We start from the raw sequence: 23,375 nt of genomic DNA on the forward strand, positions 1-23,375 counted from the left end.
GTGATTATGGAAACCTAGATCCATGGAGGAAACTTGTGAGTAGTGGAGAAAGTTCCTCGGGGGAGGAAGGCTGGCTGTGACTTCATCTTTATACCATACTCTCTAGAATAGGGCCTGGCCAGTATTAGGCCTTAGTAAATATTCCAGTGGCCTGATGAAGGAGACTTTTAAGATATTTACGTGAGAGGCTTTTCATGATATAGTCCTCCTTATATATTCTACTCTAGCTCACCCTCCTTCCAAACTTGACCTTGACTTTCTTTTTTACTAGATTTGCCCCTCTCCCTAAGTGCTGTCAGCTCAGCTGCAGTACATCACTCATAACCCTGCTTGGAACATCCTTGCCTCTCTTCTACTATCTAATTCATCTCATTCCTCCAGGCCCAAGACAGTATCCAGTTATCCACAGAACCTCAACACTACTACTCCAGCACATCAGTGTGTGGCTCTGGTCAGCCATACACTTAGCCATACACTTACCAGAGCTTAGAGTCACATGATCTTAGGTTCAGATCTCAGGCTCCAGTAGTTACTGTGTAACTTTGGGTGGGCCAGTCTCCCTCTCTCTGCCTTGGTTTCCTCATTGGAAAAATGGCAGTAATAACACTGATAAAACAGTTTTGTGACAGTGAACTGAGATCATAAATGAGATATAAAACCCTTAGTAAAGCATCCAGCTCATAGTAAGTGGTCAAAAATGGTAGCTGTACTGTTTTCTAGTTGTTTTCTATATTTGGCTGTTCTCGTGTTGCTACAAAGAAATACGTGAGGCTGGGTAATTTATTAAAAAAAAAAAAGGCTTAATTGGCTCATGGTTCTGCAGGCTGTACACGAAGTGTGGTGTTGGCATCTGCTTCTGATGAGGGCCTCAGAAAGCTTCCAATCAGGTGGAGGGCAAAGGGAGAGCCAGTATATCACATGGTGAGAGTGGGAGTAAGAGAGAGAAGGGGGAGTAAGAGAGAGAAGGGGGAGGTCCCAGACTCTTTTAAACAACCAGATCTCATGTGAACTAACTGAGTGACAACTCATTTATCACTAAGGGGATGGTGTGAAACCATTCATGAGAGATCTGCCCCCATGATCCAATTACCTCCCACCAGGCCCCACCTCCAACACTGAGAATCACATTTCAGCATGAGATTTGGAGAGGACAAACATCCAAACTGTATCATTTTATATATCTAAATCTTGCTTCCTCCACAAGATTGTGGGTTTTTTTCTTCGGGGCAGGGGCTGAGTCTTATGCTTATTTTAACTCGTATATTTGGCACAAAGCTAGGACTATAGTAAGTACTTAAGAAACATTTGTTGGTTTGAGGTGACTTTATGATTACTCGGAGTTACTTGCTTTAGGAGACAGTATATCATTATTAAATTCTATATTATCCCAGTATTCATTTTCTGAAAGGCAACTTTTGCTTTGTTTTATGGGGATCTGGGACTGCCTTGTGGTAATCTGATTGTATGTGTGAGCAAGTGTGTGTGTGTGTGTATGTGTGAGAGAGAGAGACAGAGACAGAGAGACAGAGTGGAGGGAATGGTGGAGGTAGTGACAATTGATTCCCTAAGGGGCAGAGCCAGCTATAGCTCACCATCCTAACCACTGCATCTAGCTTTCCTCTCCCAGCCCTAGAGCGGGGCTGTTATCTGCCCAGGGCAGCTGTTATGGCCCTGACTCCCCTGGGGAGGGCTGCTCAGGCCTTCCTCATTCTTCCAGGCTGCCTTTTTCCACAAAAGGAAATGAGGTCTTTTTGACCCTATCAGACTTCTCTGCCAAGGCATCATGTTTTGCAAGAGGCTATTGCCCTGGCTATATACAGTCCTGGGCAATGTGCTAATATTAAAGAAGCAAATTCAGGATAATGGTTACCTCTGGAGAAGGGAGGCAGGGCTATGAGCTCTGAGATAAAGCTTCAGTTATCTCTGAGGTGTTTATTTTTTATGCAGGGCTGTGGGGCATATGAGTGTTCATTTATTATCGTGAACATTATATAATCTTGAATGTGCCGCTTATTTCTATGCATGTATTATCCATAAATATTACCATATTTTTAGGGTATTTTCCAGCCTTATATATGTGTTGTGAAATTTTATGTGTACTTCAGCTACCTGTATTTTTTGCCTGACAGTTTTTGAGATTTGTCTGTTTTTTTTGTTTGTTTGTTTTTTGAGACAGAGTTTTGATCTTATTGCCCAGGCTGGAGTGCAATGGCATGATTTTGGCTCACAGCAACCTCTGCCTCCCAGGTTCAAATGATTCTCCTGCCTCAGCCTCCCAAGTAGCTGGGATTATAGGTGCCCACCACCATGCTCGGGTAATTTTTTATATTTTTAGTAGAGACGGGGTTTCATCATGTTGGCCAGGCTGGTCTTGAACCCCTGACCTCAGATGATCCTCCTGCCTCAGCCTCTCAAAGAGCTGGGATTACAGGCGTGAGCCACTGCGCCTGGCCTAAATTTGTCTATATTGATATATGTAATATGAGACTTTGTATTAATATTCCATTTTATAAAGAGATATATGTATCTTTTCTGCTATGGGTAGACATTTTAGTGGTTTCCTATTTTTCACTTTTGCAAACAGTGCTATAACAAATAGTCTGGTATGCAGTTCCTTGTGCCTAAGAGAAAATACTTGTGTGGGAGTGGACTGGCTAGGCCATAGGACATACATGCCTCTCTCTTTGTTCGTATTGCCACATCGCTCCTCAGAGTGATTGTCCTGCTTTACCTTCCCACCAGCAGTGCACAAATGTTGATGTTGGCTATGTCCTTGCCAACCCTTGGTAGTTGTATCTGTGATTTCTCCTTTCTCTCCAGATCACCAGAAAAGGTGGGAGATAAGGTTTTGCAATTAAAGGAGAATGTCAGCTCTGAAGAATTTCCTGTTACATTTACTTTAATGAGGAAAAGATTTTGTTCTCTGTTTTGGTGAAAATAATGTTTAGACCTCTGTGGAAAACAGTTACATACACTTTTTATTCTGAAGCAGAGCAGTTTTTTCTTTTCTTTTTTTTCTGTTCGTATTCTTGGCAAACAAGTAGGAAAGACCAATTAGGAAGCTAATGTTCTAAATATTTACTTGCAGTAATAGTCATTTTTAAATGTTTTATATAGCATGGAGCATTAGGTTTATGTTTACTGCCTTTCGATGTTTTGAATTGGTTAAAATGAATTAAGAATGTGACACAACTTTATGGATAAAGATTGATCATAATTATTTGCCATTTTATTTGCATTTTGTGAGGGAAAAATACATGGTAAGAAAATGTGTTGACGTTTTACAAACGGGTTAGAAAAGTCATAAAGAGTAATTTTGGCTATTTTATGTTGCCTCTTATGTTCACAGGTGGGAAAGGAGAAGTTTCACAAATCCCAACATTGGGGCTTTTGCAACAATGTTATGATGTTAGTGAGTGATGAAAAGCCTGGAATAGGTGGAGAACCACTTCTGGGACAAAAGATAAAGCCGAAATGTAGCATATATCCTAAAGGAGATGGAAGTGATGTACCATCATGGGTAGCCTTTGATAAACAGGTAAGTCACATGACATTGGGAGGAATGCATCTTAGAATTTTACAGATGCTAAATAGCTTTGAGAAAGTAGGAGTCTTCAGTGTAAATGTTAAGGCTAATTCTTTTTCTTTTTGCCTTTTCTACTTATTATTGCCTTTATTTTTAGTGTTTTATTTTTAGTGTTTCTCCCCTTGTCTTTATTAGTTTAAATTGACAAACATAATTGTATATATTTATGGTGTACAACATGATGTTTTGAAATATGTATACACTATGGAATGGCAAAATTGAGCTAATTAACATATGCATTACCTCATGTGCTTCTCTTTGTGATGAAAACACCATCTATTGTCTTACAATTTTCAAGTGTACAATACACTGTTATTAACTATAGTCATTGTGTTATACAATAGATCTCTTAAACGTATTCCTTCTAAGTGAAATTTTGCTTCTTTTGACTAAGGTTAGTTCTTCTGAAAAGATAAATTCAAAGTATCCTAAACAAAGAAAAATTATTCTTGCTCTGCTCTTTTTTGTCAGGCACATTGGTTGCAGGATGCCACATGTTTATCTTTCTTGGCTAATGCTTATTAACCTTTCTCTCATCTTCACTGAACAGGATAATCTGTCCTGTTCAGAGTCTGGTCAGATTGTCACTTTTGGTTTTGAGTTGCCATTGACTAAATAATTGTATTTGAGTCTGAACGTGGCTTTACATAGGAATAGAAAAATGCCTTCTCTTCTTTTCTCCATACTAACTAGTAATAAACCATAGTAATGATTCTCCATCCCTAAGGGCTAAAATGTGATATGGCAAGAAGAATAGTGAAAGGAAGCGATGCCATTATTAGACAAGAGCTGGAATTTTTTAATGTATATGTCTATACACAGACACACACACACATACATATGGACATATTGGCAGTTAGAAAAGGGAATGTATTTGAATATTTTTAAAAAAGGCTAAGATCAAAGGAAAGAAAAGGCAACCAGCTATATGGATATGCTGTGTTTATCAGACAGCCCTGTATCCCAGCCCAATGTTCTGTTCTCCAGAAAGAACTAGTTATTAGATTATTTTAGATCCTGTAAGTGCAAGATAGTTCAGGACTAGATAAAGAATGGAAACCATAGCATGCTAAGTTTACCAGGTGGTTTTTAGCAGCTTTCAACATGGATTGATTGGCAGTACTTTGATTCTAATTAAAATGTCCTCAAATTTGGTAGAATTGACACATCCCCATGTCATCTGTGATAGGGTAGATCAATTAGAGTGCACTTTTTTTTTTGAAGCCAACAGTGATCTAACAGACCACAGGGAGGCTTCCTTCCTGGGAAACCATCTCTCCTTTCAACATGGGCCAATATTCTTTTCTTTTCTTGGATTATTTTCAGTACCTGGCTCAGTGCTGGACCCAGAGCCCAAAAATAATTCTGGACTGACTGACTTGGGTGGATTATGCATAGTTTTCTGTTACTCTCAATCTTATAGGATGTTTACTTTGCATGGGCCAAAGAAAAGATTCTATTTTTACCTCATGTAAAAAAGAGGGTATTGACAATATTTTAAAACTAATCCACTACTGAATAAGTAACATAGGCCACAATGTATTAATATTAAACTATTCTCTTGCATTTCAAGTCAAAAAGTCATTTCATGTTTTTCTCAATATTTAATATATGCCTTTCAAGCCTATTTTGCAGGCCTTTAATTACTTATAAGGTTATGTAGAATATTTCGTGAATCCGGAATAATTTTAGCTTCAGACTACTTGAGAAAATGAAGAGCTTGCTCATTTCAGGTCTAACTAAATGCAACATAATTCTTGCAGTTATTTTGTTGGTTAACTTCTATTAAATATTCATTGAGCTTTAAATGAGACACTAAGACTGAAATATTTACGTGCTCTGATGAGACTGTGAACTACAGACTAGATCCTGGTTAATACCCCAAGCAAATTATAAAGCGCTTTCTACAATAGCGGTTCAACAAAAACAAGTCAACGCCTGTTAATCATTTTTCTTAAAAATGAGACATTTTCGGTGCACCCCGTCCCAGCCGCCCGGTCAGGCCCCTCACTCTCCTTGGCTGCACCGCCACCGGGCTCTCCGTCCGCGTCCCGCTAGCGCACATCGCGGACCCGCAGCAGCTGCAGCTCTCGCGGCTGAAGGGGCTCAGCCTGGGCTACAAGGAGAACACGCCGCCGGCCCTGAGCGGGACCCGCGTCCTGGCCAGCAAGACCGCGAGGAGGATCTTCCAGGAGCCCGCGGAGCGGAAAACTAAAGCAGCCGCCTCCGGCATGGAGGATGAGCCGCTGCTGAGACAAAACCCCTGCCATTTTGTCATCTTCCCCACCGAGTACCATGATATCTGGCAGATGTATAAGAAGGCGGAAGCTTCCTTCTGGACCGCGGAGGAGGTGGACCTGTCCAAGGACATTTGGCACTGGGAATCCCTGAAGCCCGAGGAGAGAGATTTTCTATCCCATGTTCTGGTTTTCTTTGTAGCAAGTGATGGCATAGTAAATGCAAACTTGGTGGAGCGATGTAGCCAAGAAGTTCAGGTGACAGAAGCCCGCTGTTTCTGTGGCTTCCAAATTGCCATGGAAAACATACATTCTGGAATGTATAGTTTCCTTATTGACACTTACATAAAAGATCCCAAAGAAAGGGAATTTCGCTTCAATGCCATTGAAACGATGCCTTGTGTCAAGAAGAAGGCAGATTGGGCCTTGCACTGGATTGGGGACAAAGCAGCTACCTATGGGGAACGTGTTGTAGTCTTTGCTACAGCGGAAGGCATCTTTTCTGGTTATTTTGCATCGATATTCTGGCTCAAGAAACGAGGACTGATGCCTGGCCTCACCTTTTCCAATGAACTTATTAGTGGAGATGAGGGTTTACACTGTGGTTTTGCTTGCCTGATGTTCAATCACCTGGCACACAAACCACTGGAGGAGAGAATAAGAGAAAGAATTATCAATGCTGTTCGGATAGAACAGGAATTCCTCACTGAGGCCTTGCCTGTGAAGCTCATTGGGATGAATTGCACTCTAATGAAGCAATACATTGAGTCTGTGGCAGACAGACATGCCGGAACTGGGTTTTAGCAAGGTTTTCAGAGTAGAGAACCCATTTGACTTTATGGAGAATATTTCACTGAAAGACGAACTTCTTTGAGAAGAGAGTAAAGGAGTATCAGAGGATGGGAGTGGTGTCGAATCCAACAGAGAATTCTTTTACCTTGGATGCTGACTTCTAAATGAACTGAAGATGTGCCCTTATTTTGCTGATTTTTTTTTCCCATCTCATAAAAAAATCAGCTGAAGTGTTATCAACTAGCCACACCATGAATTGTCCATCATGTTCATTAACAGCATCTTTAAAACTGTGTAGCTACCTCACAAACAGTCCTGTGTATTTATAATGCTGGTAGTATCACCTTTTGCCAGCAGGCCTGGCTGGCTGTGACTTACCATAGCAGGGACAATGGCAGTCTTGGCTTTAAAGTGAGGGGTGACCCTCTAGTGAGCTTGGCACAGCAGGATTAAACAATCATTTAACCAGCACAGGCAGTTGAAAGATGCAGCCTCCCTGCTTCAACACAGATTTTAATGTTTACTTAAATATAAAACTGGCCCTTTACAAACAAATAAACATTGTTTGTACTCACAAGGCGATAATAGCTTGATTTATTTGGTTTCGACACCAAATACAAAGCATTCTCCTGACCACTAATGGGAGCCAATTCACAATTCACTAAGTGACTAAAGTAAGTTAAACTTGTGTAGACTAAGCATGTAATTTCTAAGTTTTATTTTAGTGAATTAAAATACTTGTTAACCAACTTTAAAGTCAGTCCTGTGTATAGATAGATATTAGTCTACTGGTGCCAGATAGAAGACAGGTCGTGTTTTTAACCTGTGGCTTGGGTAGTGTCCTGGGATTCTCTTCTCTGAGTAAAGTGTTGTGGGATAAAGAAATCTCTCAGGGCAAGGAGCTTCTTAAGTTAAATCACTAGAAATTTAGGCATGATCCGGGCCTTCATATGTGTGAGAAGTCATTTCATTTTATTTCTTACTGTATTTTCCCCAACTTCTAGTTGATAAGAAAAAAATCTTGAAGAGTTTTCATATGTGGGAGCTAAGGCAGTATTGTCAAATTTCAAGTCATCCTTAAACAAAATGATCCACCTAAGATCTTGCTCCTGTTAAGTGGTGAAATCAACTAGAGGTGGTTCCTACAAGTTGTTGTTTATTCTGGTTTTGTTTGTGTGTAAGTAGGTTGTGTGAGTTAATTCATTTATATTTACTATGTCTTTTAAATCAGAAATTTTTTATTATGTATGTCCTTTTAGATTTTGCCTGTAGTTCATACTTTAAAATAATCACCCAGTGTCTTATTCTAGCATTGTCTAAATCTGAGTATTATCTAGGGGAATCTTAAACTTCAGTAGGAAACCATGAGTTATTAATATGGTTTCCATTCAAATAATAAGTTCAGAAGGAAACAGAATTTTTTTTTTTTTTTTTTTTTTGTCGCCCAGGCTGGAGTGCAGTGGTGCGATTTCAGCTCACTGCAACCTCCACCTCCTGGGTTCAAGCAATTCTCCAGTCTCAGCCTCCCGAGTAACTGGGACTGCAGGTATGTGCCACCACACCCGGGTAATTTTTGTATTTTTAGTAGAGACGGAGTTTCACCACATTGGTCAGGCTGGTCTTGAACTCCTGACCTCAGGTGATCCACCCACTTCGGCCTCCCAAAGTGCTGGGATTACAGGCGTGATAAACAAATATTCTTTATAGGGCTACTTAGAATTAATCTGCCTTTATGTTTGGAAGAAGAAAGCTGAGACATTGCATGAAAGATGATGAGAGATAAATGTTGATCTTTTGGCTCCATTTGTTAACTGTATTCACTATTTGAACATTGTCCTGTTCTATTGTTAAGTTTTCTTCATCATTTATGGTATAGTCAATTTTTAAATCTCTGTAATATGATACATTTTCCCATCTTTTAAGTTATTGTTACCTAAAGTTAATCTAGATTATATGGTCCTTATATTTATACAACATTAAAATGAAGAAAGGCCAAAAAAAAAAAAAAAAAAAAGAGAGATTTTCAACTTGTTGCCAGTTTTTCCAGTAGCTTTTAATCCTAGCAATATATCTAGCATTATGCTCTCAAATAATACAAAGTAAAAATAAAGGCGGTTCTTTGGAAAGTGTATTAAAATTAATATTTATAGTAGATGCTCTTTGTGCCCACCCAGATCCATGCTGGGGTGGTGCTCCCCCACCCCCAGCTGTGACAAATGCTTTGACAAACAGCTCACACCTGTAACCCTCTCTGGAGCCTTGCTCTTGGCTGATGGGCGTTGCATCTCTCAGAGACACCTGGGAGGTTACACTGGCCCCTTTCCACCAAGAGGGGGCAGCTAATAACTGATTTATCAAGGGTAAAAAAAACCCAGCTTCCTTGCCTGAAGGAGGGATAATTCTTTGCTATGATTCCGGCTCCATAGCCCCTCGTGCATCAGGCCAAGGCTACACTTGACCTGAGAATGCATCCTTGCTTGCGCGGCTCATTTCCTTTGCCGCTTCCCTCGCACTCTTACAGGTTTCTCCCAAGAGTCTGCCCTTAATAAATCACATGCACTAAAATCCCTGTTTTCAAGCTCTTCCTCTATGGAACCCAACCTAAGACAACATTCCAGGTTTTAATCCGTAATTCTGAAAGCAACGACCAAAATGCCTTGCTCAAGTAGACAATCACATTACAAGCAGAGAAAAGGTCATTTGCAATCACGAAAAGGAGCCAGTATTTGTTATCCCGCATGGCCCCTGTGGCAGACACTTCTAGCTGTTTATCCTTTGTGCATTCTACCCTTCCTTCTTATGGGCAGAACAGTTTTATGCAGGCTGGAATTGTGCCCACTTAAATGTGTTACCTCCCCAGGCTCCTTGCAGCTAGGGCTGGCCGCATGACTCACTTTTGGCCAATGATATATGCATAAAGGTTTATTGGGTGGGGCTCCTGGGAAAGTTACTATTTTTCTAATGAAAACAGGCTCAGCGGGTATGATTTCCTTGCCTTTTGCCCTCCTTTTGTTTTTCCTGTCTGGAACTAGTGTTACCGAACCAAACTGGGTCCATTTACCTGCATGTAAGGGAAAGCCGAACGCCAAAACACAAGGTTTTTTCAGCAAGAAAGGTTTATTGAGTTGATTGGCAAGGAGACAGGAGGAAACGCTCAAACCTGTCTCCTGGAGCTGGGGGCTGGGTCAGGTTTCATAAGCATAGTGTAATGAGGTGTGATCTGATTGCATCTTGCAATGAGTTGATGCTGGGAGGCATAATCTAACTGGATCCTGCTATGGGGTGACACCAGAGCGTGATCTCTTTGGTTCCTGGATCCTGCCATATAGGGTCCATTTCTTAATTCAGTCCCTGTTCCTTGGTCCAAGCACTTAGATTTCACCTGTGCACACTTGGTTCAACTGGTCATGCTTGGGTTGTATGACCTTCGACCCTGGGGTTCACGGCAACTGAAAAACAACTCACGATTTTGTTATATAAAAGTTGAACTAGATTAGTCTGGTGTGGTTACACTAGGACATAATTCCTAGGGCACAGCAGCCATCTTGTGAGCCTGACAGAGATAAAGGAAACCTAGGTCCTTGCTGGCATCATGGAGCCACTGTTTAAGGCCGAGGCTGCCTCTCTTCGGACTTGTAGTTATATGAGAAAAATCAAGCCATATTTCAGAGATTCTCAACCTAGCAAGGTATTTGGAAATATGTGGAGGTGTTTTGGGTTGTCACAATGATCAGGAGCACGGCCGGACTAGGGTAAGGCAAGTGAGGCACTTGCCTTCGGTGCAACATTTAAGGGGTACCCCCACACTCAGCAATTAAGCTAGGTAATATTTTATTATTATCTAGTTATTATTAAGCTAGTATAATGTTTAAAAAAAATCAAATTAATGCCAGAAATTCATGATGAACAAAATGCCAACATTTTAATTAAAGACAAGATCAGTAACTGTGCCATGGAAGTTATATTGGAGCCTGAGGCAAAAGGAAAAATCAGTAACACTGATCCAATCTTTATTAAAAATTTGGCATTTTGATATTTTGTTCCTCCTGGATATTTTGCATTATTTTTGTTTTATTTTATTTTTTGAGGTGGAATCTTGCTCTGTTACCCAGGCTGGAGTGCAGTGGCACGATCTTGGTTCACTGCAACCTCCGCCTCCCAGGTTCAAGTGATTCTCCTGTCTGAGCCTCCCGAGTAGCTGGGACTTCAGGCGCCCACCACTACACCCAGCTAATTTTTGTATTTTTAGTAGAGACGGAGTTTCGCTATGTTGGCCAGGCTGGTCTTGAACTCCTGACCTCAGGTAATCCACCCCCCTCAGCCTCCGAAAGTGCTGGGATTACATTAATTTTCCTGGCTTGCATTAATTTTGATGTTTTAAATCGCCTCACCCTAGGGCCAGCCCTGACCAGGAGGTGCTGCTACCATTGAGTATCCAGGGGCCAAGTGTATATTTTATATCCTGCAATGTGGGGAAGGCAACCCTACATTGGGGAAGAATTGTTCTACCTCAAATGCCAATACTGTTTCCATTGAGAAACACAGTGCGTGTACTACTTGCTTAAAACCCCTAGCATTGGGAGAATTTCTAAAAGCAGGCAAGAGAATTTTCCTTAATACTGCATCCACCCTTCAAATACTTAGTTATTTCATTGAATTCATTTAAATAAAAACAGACTATGGTGGGACCAAGACAAAAACAAGACTACTCCATAATCATAACTGTCTGAACACAGAACACGAACACCGTCCAAGTCACAAAATGCGTCACTCACACCAGTTATTTCCAGTCATCATCCCAGTACCTCCATGAGTAAGAAGCAAATGTAGATGGTTGTCCTCACCATATAAATGAAGAATCATTCTCAAGGAGAAATGGAGCAGGAACCAGAGTCTGAGACTGGGTGTTGGTGGCACTGATTCTGGTTCTGGTCCCGCCATTAACTATACGTGTGATTGTGCCTTAGTCACTTTACCTCTCCGAGCCTCAGTTTCCTTAACTATAATGCAAAACTTGGCTAGCTGATCTGTAAGGCCCTTTTACCTCTGGCAATTTATGTCTAAGACTTGACTAAAGTCAAATTCAGCTTGTTTATCCTAGAACTGAGCCCAGACCCTGGATCTCATGGTCTAGGACTCTCTAATTACATCAGGCACCCACTACTTCATTATTAATTGAAATTTGGCATTTAGCAGTTTATGCTACACTGTGGTGGCTGTATAAGATCTATAGTTAGCTGCTTTTATAAAACGTTGGAATATTTAGAAATATACAAATGACTGAATGTTTTTATATGACTTTCGTCTGGATGTTAAGCCCCATTTACATAGACTCTACAATTTTGCTGTCATTTTTCATTTGTCAACAGCTCCTAGTTAGCCTAATTTGTTTGCTATTTCACAAATGACTCAATTATAGTAAGTGGCAAGATAAAAGTTGATCTTATGGGATATGCATACATTTAAAAATATTATTTCTTTTTTTCCATCTATTGTAAACATAATGATTATAATCAAAACTACTGACCGCACAATTGGAATTTTAATCACTTACATTAATTGACATCAAGTTTGTAATGAGCTGATTATTTATGTAGCACTGTGTGACTCTATGATTTGAACAATATAAAAATAGATTTTTAAAATATAATTTGGTCCCTTGGGTCATCTTGATTTTTTTTTTTTTTTTTTTGGATTAAACAAGCTAGTTTATTATTCATTTGCAGCAAGGGAAAAACACACCCTAAGCAACTGTGGGATGTCTAATGAAGCAGGTGTTAGAAAAGACTTATTATAGGATTTGGGCTTGTGTTAAGTAATTGTGGGAGTGATTAAGGAAGCAGGGCTTTGCTCTGGATTGGGTACTATCAGGAAGTAGGGGTACTTCTACGACTGGGTATCTTAATAAATCTCATTATAGAGAGAACAGACTAGAGTGAGTCTATACCTATAAATGGGGAGAGAAGCAGCTGTCACTTCTGTGAGCCAGGAGAGGGGGGTGTTTGACATTTTGTGGCTGGACAAGGTTCATTTTCTGTCTGTGTTTAGATGTGACTGTGGAGTGGTCTTGGTTTTGTCTTGATCCATCACGGTCACAGAGTGGCCTTGTCTGATGTTGGTGGTCTCTGAAATTATTCTTGTTCAGCAGGAGAACACTAAGGCCTAGCTGTGGGTGCCAGGCCAGCTTGTAGCAGCACCAAGACCAGCTGATGGTATAGGCCAGCTCCTGGATGTCAGGGGCTACTTTTCTCTTTCTTACCCAGTACTAGCTAGAATTTTTAATTTTCCTGCAGGGAGATTAAAGAATGATCGGGTACATTACAATTTCACTTGGTTAACAAAGAATAATACGTAAATACAGATTCTTGAAGTTTTGCCTAAAGCCAGTTAGGAATGTTATAAAATATAATCAATATATATAAAAATAAAATATAATTAAGCTTTAAAAAAAAAACTGGAAAATGCATTTAAACCTTTAAACCATACCTGAAATTTCAAATGGAAGTCTTTCCATAGGTTTATATAATTTTTAGATTATCTGACTCCTGCTATTACCATGTCATAAAAGACACCAACATGTATAATTATAAGACAATGTAATTGTAATACATTGCCATTTTAATCCCATGTTTTACATCACAATTACACAGATCTTCAGCTATTCAGTTTTAGAGAAGAAATAAAAAATCTTGCCTGAAATCAACCATGTCATGCCCCAAATTCTCAACTATGCATTCTGCATTTGTCACTAAGAATAAAACACTTAGTCTTTAAATTTATATTAAAGTGATAAAGTTTCCAAATTCATTATATTATGTGGGTTTCTTTAATCTTCTTTTGAAATTCAAAAGGCACTTAATAAAAATAATCCCCAAGTCTGGAATAAATGTTTTTGGAATAAAAAGAATGAGAATCACAAATGAGCCTTTTACTAAAGAAGCAGTTCTTCCTCCCCTCTTTTCCAAAACCTAGAATGTAGCTATTTGACAACATTTTAAGGCCCTTCCCTCAGGCCAAAACTTTTTATCAGTAACTAGGCCTGTGGCTTATTCTGATTAGTCCAAAGTTAAAATTGTCTTTTTGAACGTAAACTTTTGTAGATACCACTACATCCCCATTAGAATGGCTATAATTTTAAGACTCTTACCACTCACTAAGTGTTGGTGAGCATGTGGAGAAACTAGAACCTTCATACATTCCTGCTAGGAATGTAAAATGGTGCTGCCATTTTGAAAGACAGTTTGACAGTTTCTTAAACATATACTTGCTGCATGACCCAGTAATTCTACTCCTATGTATCCATCTAAAAGAAATTAAAACATGTTCACACAAAATCTTGTGTGTGAACGTTTATAGCATCATTATTCATAGTAGCCCCAAAACAGGGAACAACCCAAATGTCCCTTAAGTAATAATGGATAAACAAAATATGGTATATCCACACAATGAAAACTATTCAGCAACAAAGAAACCTAATGATATATGTTACAACATGGGCAAACCTCAAAAACATTACACTAAGTAAAAGAAACCAGACACAGAAGACTTCCTATTATATGATTCCATATACATAAAATTCTAGAAAAGGCAAATACATAGGAGAAAGCAGATCAGCAGTTGACTGGGGCTGATGGTGGGAGAGGGGAATTTTGTGGGGGGGTGATAGAAATGTTCTAAACTGGATTGTGGTGATGATTACACAGCTCTGTACATTTACAAAAAACCGTTGAACTGTATGCTTAAAAGTACTAAATTTTATGGTGTATAAATTACAGCTTAAAATATTACTTTGTTTGGGTTGCCATTGCAACTGCCCAACTGGTTCACCATGCCTGCTGCCTAGACAGAGCCGATTTATCAAGATAGGTGAATTGCAATAGAGAAAGAGTTATTCACACAGAGCTGGCTGTTCGGGAGACCAGAGTTTTAATATTACTCAAATCAGTCTCCCACAAAACTCAGGAATCGAGATTTTTAAGTATAATTTGGTCAGGGAGGAGCGGGGAGGGGGTGGGTTGGAAAGTGGGGAGTGCTGATTGGTCAGGTTGGAAATCATAGGGAGTTGAAGCTGTCCTCTTGCAATGAGTTGTTCCTGGGCGGGGGCCACAAGACCAGATGAGCCAGTTTATCAATCTGGGTGGTGCCAACTGATCCATCGAAAACAGGGTCTGCAAAGTATCTCAAGCACTGATGTTAGGTGTTTTTTTTTTTTTTTTTTTTTTTTTTTTGACAGAGTCTCACTCTATCGCCCATGCTGGAGGGCAGTGGCGCGATCTCGGCTCACTGCAATCTCCAACTCCCAGGTTCAAGCGATTCTCCTGCCTCAACCTCCCAAGTAGCTGGGACTACAGGCATGTGCCACCACACCCGGCTAATTTTGTGTATTTTCAGTATAGACGGGGTTTCGCTGTGTTGGCCAGGATGGTCTTGATCTCCTGACCTTGTGATCCGCCTGCCTCGGCCTCCTAAAGTGCTGGGATTATAGGTGTGAGCCACCGCACCTGGTGATGTTAGGTTTTATAATAATGATCTTATTTATCCCCAGGAGCAATTTGGGGAGGTTTAGAATCTTGCCGCCTCCAGCTATGTGACTCGTAAACCATAATTTATAATCTTGTGGCTAATTTGTTAGTTCTGCAAAGGCAGTCTAGTCCCTAGGCAGGAAAGGAGTTGTTTTGGGAAAGGGCTAGTATGTCTTTGTTTCAAAGCTAAACTATACACTAAGTTTCTCCTGAAGTTAGTTCGACCTATACCTCAGATTGAACAAGGACAGCTTGGAGGTTAGAAGCAAGATGGAGTTGGTTAGGTCAGAGCTCTTTCACTGTAATAATTTTCTCAATTATGATTTTTGTAAAGGCGGTTTCACCATAACAAAATACTACAGACTGGATGGCTTAAACAGAAATTTGTTTTCTCACAGTTCTGGAGGCTGGAAGTCCAAGGTCAAGGTGCTGGCAGGGTTGGTTTCTCCTGAGACCTCTCTCCTTGTCTTACAGATGACTACCCTCTTGCTGCCTCATCCTCTGTGCACACTAATTATAGTTATTTTGAACATAAAATCCTTGTCATTTGTAAGATTTTAGTTCACAAATTAGGAAGAAACTGATAGTTACTATTTGACTTGTTGACTTAAATTCTAGGCTGATTTATATTTTGTTCTGAATTTTTAATCTATAGAAGTCATGGTTATTTATGTATTTTCCCCCTCTGAATTCAAACCAGCTACAAGCTTATTTGAAATATTAAAAAAAAAAAATTCTTTACCTTCCTTGATTTTGCATTAGCAGGACTCTGCCCTATGGTAAACTCACTTTTTGTAACACTGATAGTGGGTGATAGCACAAATGCCATAGACCATATAATCTAGCTGTATTCTTAATACAATTTTTTTGGAGTAATTTTGGACTCACAAAAAGTCACAAAAATGGTACAGAGAGTTCCTGAATACCCTTTTCACAGCTTTCCCCGATGATAACATCTTATATAACCATAATGCCTTATCAAAACCAGGATTTTACCTTCTGCAACATGGTAAAACAAGAACAAAAATGCAGGAAATCAGCATTGGCATTGTGAACCCCAAAGTATCTGAGATGGGTCTCAATCAATTAGAAAGTTTTTTTTGCCAAGGTTAAGGGTGTGCCTGTGACACAGCCTGAGGAGGTCCTGATGACATGTGCCCAAGGTGATCGGGGTACAGCTTGCTTTCATACATTTTAGTGAGACATAATACATCAATCAATATATGTAAGATATACATTGGTTTAATCTGGAAAGGCAGACCAACACAAAGCTGAGGAGAGGCTTCCAAGTCACAGGCAGATCGAAAGATTTTCTGATTTGCAATTGGTTGAAGGAGTTCTTATCAATATAAAGGAATGTCTGAGTTATGATAAGGGCTTGTGGAGACCAAGGTTTTATCATGCAGATGAAGCCTCCAGGAAGCAGGCTTCAGACGGAATAGACTGTAAATGTTTCTTATCAGACTTAAGGTCTGCGTTGATGATAATGCTGGTCAATTTTTCCTGAATTCCAAAAGGGATGTGGGTATAATAAGGAATGTCTGGCTCCCCCTTCCCAACATGGCCTGAAACTAGTTTTTCAGGCTAACTTTGGAATGCCCTTGGCCTAGAGGAGGGATCTGTTCAGATGACTGGGGGGCTTAGAATTTTATTTTTGGTTTACAGTATAATACTATTAACTAAACTGCAAACCTTATTTGGATTTCACCAGTTTTTACATGCACTAACTTTCCCCCCTTAGTTTAATAGTTCTATGGCATCTTATCCCATATATAGATTCATGTAACCACCATCATGTTCAGGATACAGAATAACTGTATTCTTTAGGATTTTGCTGTTTGAGTCCTCATTTATTGAGGTAAACTTCATTTTAATTCTTAAAATCAACTTTATTGAGGTATAATTTATATGTAATAAATGAGTCTTTCTATTTTTTTTTTTTTTTTTTTTTAGACAGAGTCTCGCTCTGTTGCCCAGGCTGGAGTGCAATGGCACGGTCTCTGCTCACTTATATTTTTTTTTACTTCAGTGCAGTTTTGGGTTCCTGCGATTCTCCTGCCTCAACCTCCCAAGTAGCTGGGATTACAGGTGCCTGCCAGCACTCCTGGCTAATTTTTGTATTTTTAGTAGAGACGGGGTTTCACCATGTTGGCCAGGCTGGTCTTGAACTGCTGACCTCATGATCCGCCCACCTCAGCCTCCCAAAGCACTGGGATTACAGGCATGACCCACCATGTCCGGCCAAAATGAGCCTATTTTAAGTATACAATTCCATTAGTTGTGACAAATGTATGCATCTGTGTAACCACCACCCCAGACACCATCTAGAATGTCTCTGTTGCCTCAGGAGGTTCCCTTATTCCCCCATTTTGTTTAGCCCTTTCCCATTGTTCTGACTTCTATCACCATAGCTTAGTCTTTCATGTTCTTGGATTTCAGATAAACGGGATCTTATGGTGCGTCTGCCCTGGAGTCTAGCTTACTGTTTGAGATTTAAGATTTGAGGTATAGCTTTGACAATGTGTATATAAACAAAGTGTAGCAAATTCATGTAATAATCTACTATACCAGATTTCTGGCCATTTGACAGTCCTTTTTAGTCCTCTGGTTTTATAACCCTTTACTTTAAAACATTCTGGTTCCACTTTTTCAAATTACTCTCTAACCTCCTTCAGGGGTTTTAAAATACTTTAAGATGTTAATAACGCCACATTATTCAAAGGTATGAAGAAATGCTTATCTCCATTCTTTTTTCAATGTTGTCCCATTTCCTTTTATTCTATCTCTCTCAATTTTCTTGTCCCTTCCCCTTCTGGTTTTTATTTTTATTTTTATTTTTATTTTATTTTTTACCTTTTTTCTATTTTCTTTTCTCTTTTATTGGACTTCTTCTATCTCTTCATCCTCATTCTCTTTACTTTCATCAATTTTTATTCATCTTCTATTGTGAGTGCCCTATTTAGCTTTCTTCCCTTCCTTACTTTGTCTTCTCCTGTTTCTGGCCTTGCAGTTGCTGACTTCTCTTCTTAGGAGAGTATCATCATTGTTGTCATCATCATTTTCGTCATCGATTTTTTTTTTTTTTTTTGAGATGGAGTCTCGCTCTGTTGCCCAGGCTGGAGTGCAGTGACGTGGTCTCAGCTCACTGCAACCTCCACCTCTCGGTTTCAAGTGATTCTTCTGCCTCAGCTTCCTGAGTAGATGGGATTACAGGTGCGCGCCACCACGCCCAGCTAATTTTTGTATTTTTTTTTTTAGTAGAGATGGGGTTTCACCATGTTGGTCAGGCTAGTCTGGAACTCCTGACCTCGTGATCCACCTGCCTCAGCCTCCCAAAGTGCTGGGATTACAGGCGAGAGCCACCGTGCCCAGCCCATCATTGATATTATTACTAGGGCCTTTCCCCTTCCCCTTTCCCCTAGGCCTGGACCCAGGGTATATATGTCTCTCCAAATGGAGTGTTGTCTGAAATTAACTCTGTGTGCAGTGTCTAGGGTATTCTTTGGAAACATGGCCTGTCTGCAATACCTCTTTAATGAGAGGCTGTTTGGTATAGTAGAAAAAACAAGGCTTTTCAGTTAGACTGAGAGTTAGAACCTGGATTTACCATCTATTACCTATTTCATCCTGGCCATGTTTTTAACCTCTCTTAGCCTGAGTTCTCTCATCTGTCAAGTGGGAATAACAAAACCCACCTTAGAGTTTCTGTGAGCATCAAATGGGTAATGCATGTCAAATGCCCAGGTCATAGTAGTCATGAAGAATTACTTCCTTACATGGGGTGGGGAGAGCAGTTTTCCTAGGGGAAGTGAAGCATAGGCTGGGACTATCCCAGTGCTCATTTGTGCTACAGGATTCTTGCATTTTTCTTTGGGATAAATTCTGGGATTTTCTAGAAGAATAAGTTTGGAGATGCTACCACTGAGACCAGTGAGTTCTAAAAAGCAGCTATTAAGCTATCAATGTATTGCTCTTTCCAATTGTCCTGTGCACCATTTATGTTGAAATTAGGGTAGTTCATAAAATCATATATTGTTTAAACAAAAGATTTTGTCATGTCTCTTCTATTTTAGCAAATTTACTTAATGGTCTTTTAGGTGGAAAGGTGATAAATAACTACCTTTTAAATTATTTTTTCATTATTCTGAACTAATAGAAGTCAGTAATAGGCTGCTACAATTGTATTTACATGCCTATTATTCATAACTGTACTCATAGATTTTATACCATGATCCTCTAGGTTCTAGAAATTTCATGCAGGTCCTTTTATGTTTAATTGAAATTCTACTTCCTTTGCAGTCTACCATGTTCCCCCCCTTTTTTTGGCTTAAAATATGAAATATGTTTTGCATGCATTTTACTATTTCTCTTTGATTCTACTTGTTGATATTTTTCATTCAGAATTTCAAAGCATTTATTTTTGTATTTATATTTGCATATCAAAATATTATATTTTAATAGTTTTACATATTAAAACTATTTTCAATTCTGGTCTACTTGGGTTTTATAGTCAGCTTTATGAATTGAAGCTTTGGTTCTTATGGGTAGGTAAAGGAGATAATATTATTGTGTGTTCCCAGCTTTCTCCTTTTCCACATACCCTGCCTGCTGAACAAAAATTTGTCTTTGCTCACTCCACTTTTTTCCGCCTCTATGCTCTAAGGATTCTTCTGACTTTTTCCGTTGTTCTTATGCTTTGTGGGATATAGAAAAGGAAGAAGGGGATAGGGGGGAGAGAGAGTGTGAGTGGGAGAGCACTGATGGTGATGAAATGTGAGACTTGTGAGAATTGAAAGAGAGAGAAAAGGCTTTTTTTGGGGGGAAGTGTAGATGTGGAGCATAAATTGGATCACCTTTAGATTTTCCTTGGAGGTCTAAGTGAAGATGAAACAGGATTTTCAATTGCTATTAGTTGTTGGGCCTTTTCTTTGAATATACTACCATGCTGAGACTAAGCCACACTGGCTTATTATTTGAATTACTTCTAAATGTGAACTTACTAAATTATATATTTTTGTGTATGCTTACACAAATAAGAGAACTGCCATTACCCACCCCTCTCCCAACACCGATCAGTTGACCTAAGTCCTCTCGTTTCCCTCTGAAATCTCCCTTTCATCAGTCTCCTTCTTTCCATGGCCACTGCTGCCATCCTAGTTCATCTTTCACCTGGAGAGTAGCCTCCATTGAAGGCATCCCTGCCTTCAGTATAATTCCCTTTCTCAACTGCCCACTCTGCTACAGAGTTAACTTTCTAAAATGTTTAGACTCCTTTGACCTCCTTTTCATGGCTTAGGGACCACCTATATTTTGGCTCTTGTACCTTTGTAGTCTCATCTCCTTTGCTCCCCCATCACCACTCAACCCTTAGCCACACAAAATGACTTGCAGTACCCCACATACCGAATACTCCTATGCTCCCATAACTTTGCACATACTGTTCCCCTTTGCAGAGAATACCCTTCCTCTCTTGTCCACTTCCTCCATCTTTCAGCCCAATGAAGACCCATTTCAGATGTTACCTCCACCATGATGCCTTCTGCTTAATACTTTCAGGTGATTGGCAATTTCCTCTCCTTTTGGAGCATTTTCATAAACGTTTATTAGTCTTCTCTGTGTCCTCCACTGAGCAGGAGTGAGTGGAGATTTTGTGGCAGTTCAGGGCATAGTGGTTAAGTTTGTGGCCTCTGAGGCTAGGCAACTGGAGTTCCCAGCTGTCTCATTCTTTTACTTTGAGACGGTGCATAGATTACTTAACCTCCCAAATCCTGACCTCTATAAAATGAGAATCACAGCATTACCTACTTTATTGGTGTTTTGTGAGGAGTAAATGAGATAGAGTATAAAAGTACTTAATACAATGCCTGACCCATTATAAGTACTTAATCAGTGTTGGCTATTTTATTTAGCTTTGAATTCTCAGGCCTTAGCACAACACCTGACACGTGGAAGACAACTTGGCAATATATACAGAGCTGCAATATTATTAAGTCTTTCCTAATGGCTTTTAGCTTTTATCTCCAATGCATTACCATTATTTGGAGGTACCATACTCTGTTTTGCAGTTATTTGCATAAAGTCTTATTCCCCTTACTTGACTGTGTACCCCTTGTAGCTGGAGAGATTGTCTTATTGAGTGTTGTATCCACTGCACAGAGCTTTGAACTTAGCAGGTATTCTGTGGCTGGTTGGTTTGTATTATTTTCCATCAGTAAGGGAGGCTTTCAGTATGAAATATCCATTTTGTGACTTTGGTTGTTGATGCACTTGTGGGAAATAAATAACATACTTTGGGATCATTAAAATCATCCAATGTGGCCGGGCGCGGTGGCTCAAGCCTGTAATTCCAGCACTTTGGGAGGCCGAGACGGGTGGATCACCAGGTCAGGAGATCGAGACCATCCTGGCTAACACGGTGAAACCCCGTCTCTACTAAAAAAAAAATACAAAAAACTAGCCGGGCGAGGTGGCGGGCGCCTGTAGTCCCAGCTACTCGGGAGGCTGAGGCAGGAGAATGGCGTAAACCCGGGAGGCGGAGCTTGCAGTGAGCTGAGATCCGGCCACTGCACTCCAGCCTGGGCGACAGAGCGAGACTCCGTCTCAAAAAAAAAAAAAAAAAAAAAGTCATCCAATGTACGGGGAGGTCCAATTCATTGGGTAATTACTAGAATTATAGAGCAAATTCTTTGGATTGGAGAACATAAAGGGCATCATATCCAAGCATCTTTCTTCTGATCTTTTGCATGGAATCCAGCCTTTTAAAAATACATAATGTCGGCCGGGCACGGTGGCCCACGCCTGTAATCCCAGCACTTTGGGAGGCTGAGGGGGGTGGATCGTGAGGTCAGGAGATCCAGACCATCCTGGCTAACATGGTGAAAGCTTGTCTCTACTAAAAATACAAAAAATTAGCCGGGTGTGGTGGCAGGCGTCTGTAGTCCCGGCTACTCGGGAGGCTGAGGCAGGAGAATGGCGTGAACCTGGGAGGCAGAGCTTGCAGTGAGCGGAGATTGCATCACTGCATTCCAGCCTGGGCGACAGAGCGAGACTCCGTCTCAAAAAAACAAACAAACAAAACCATAATACCACAAAATGATGGCATGAAGGAGTGTTTTTGCCTTGACTCTCATATTATTCCTGCTAATTTTACACACACACACACACACACGCGCACACACACACACAGAGTATACCAAATCTGAAAACTTTTTGAGTGCTAACATGATGCCACAAGTGGAAAATTCTACACCTGCCCTCATGTGATGGGTCACAGTCAAAATACAAGTGCACAACGCAGTTTATTCAGCATCCCAAGGGAAGAAGAAGCCCTCCCAACCCCCTTCACCTACAATATAGATTCTTTGCACATGTCCAGATTCCCCCAAACAAGCATGCCTACAAAGTGTAATAAAATGGCACATGTGCAGGCTGGATATGCCAATGGCACGTTCCCCACAATGCCCCGTGTAGGACCAAGACCTTCGTGCATTACTCATTGTGTATTTTTGCTTATTCTCTGCTCTGCGGTGTAAAGATATTGTTGAAAATGTCAAATAGGTCTGAAGATAGCCTTATGGGTAAGAGGAAGGTTTATGTGTATCTGTAGCATAGAAAGTCAAGCTGTGGGGGAAACTGGACAGCAGTGTAAGTGTGAAGCGTCTTACAGGAGAGTATGGTGTTGGAGTGACCACAATATATGACCTGAAGAAACAGAATGATAAACAGTTGAAGCTCTATGCAAAAGTGATGTATAGAGGTTAACGAAAAGTAGAAAAACACTGCATAAAGCTAAAAATGAAGGTCTTGAACATGTATTGAAAGAGTGAGTCCATCAGTGTCACAGTGAACACGTGCCATTTAATGGTATGCTGATTATGAAACAAGGAAAGAAATGGCAAAAATTTTGCCATTGCTTTCAATGGCAAAAACTGTAATTATTTTTGCACCAACCTGTAATAGCTGAAATGGTTCTAAATCAAGGTGATGATGATGACATTGCTAACTGTAAAAAAAAAAAAGTGCCTATAGATGATGTGGTGAAATTATGATGGGATTATTGGATGACTAGAGCCATATGCATTCATAACAGAACAAGAAACCATGTCAGTTGATAAAATCAGGGGCACTTATGAGACAAAAACCTCTATTAATGAGGCTGATAACTCTGGAGGAAACATTTAAGAAAGCCATCCAGCAGAATGCCTCCTCATCTCTAGAGGACCTATTTCCTGGTCCCTC

At 40.1% G+C, this 23,375-nt stretch overlaps 1 protein-coding gene and 1 pseudogene across 2 annotated transcripts in view; both read left to right on the top strand.

Moving 5' to 3' along the window:
- The window catches only part of EFHC2 (EF-hand domain (C-terminal) containing 2), a 200,692-nt gene that overhangs the window by 26,283 nt on the left and 151,034 nt on the right, over positions 1 to 23,375 (top strand). Inside the window, exon 2 of the mRNA XM_012001600.1 lies at positions 3,350 to 3,538. Coding sequence (XP_011856990.1) covers positions 3,350 to 3,538 — 189 coding nt within the window. The remainder of the gene's footprint in view (positions 1 to 3,349; positions 3,539 to 23,375) is intronic.
- LOC105554949 lies at positions 4,074 to 8,606 on the top strand (annotated as a pseudogene). The gene is made up of 2 exons (XR_001008408.1): positions 4,074 to 4,161; positions 5,552 to 8,606. The product of XR_001008408.1 is annotated as a ribonucleoside-diphosphate reductase subunit M2 pseudogene (transcript).

This window comes from Mandrillus leucophaeus, unplaced genomic scaffold, assembly GCF_000951045.1.
Source record: "Mandrillus leucophaeus isolate KB7577 unplaced genomic scaffold, Mleu.le_1.0 Scaffold666, whole genome shotgun sequence".
Classification (NCBI taxonomy): Eukaryota; Metazoa; Chordata; class Mammalia; order Primates; family Cercopithecidae; genus Mandrillus; species Mandrillus leucophaeus.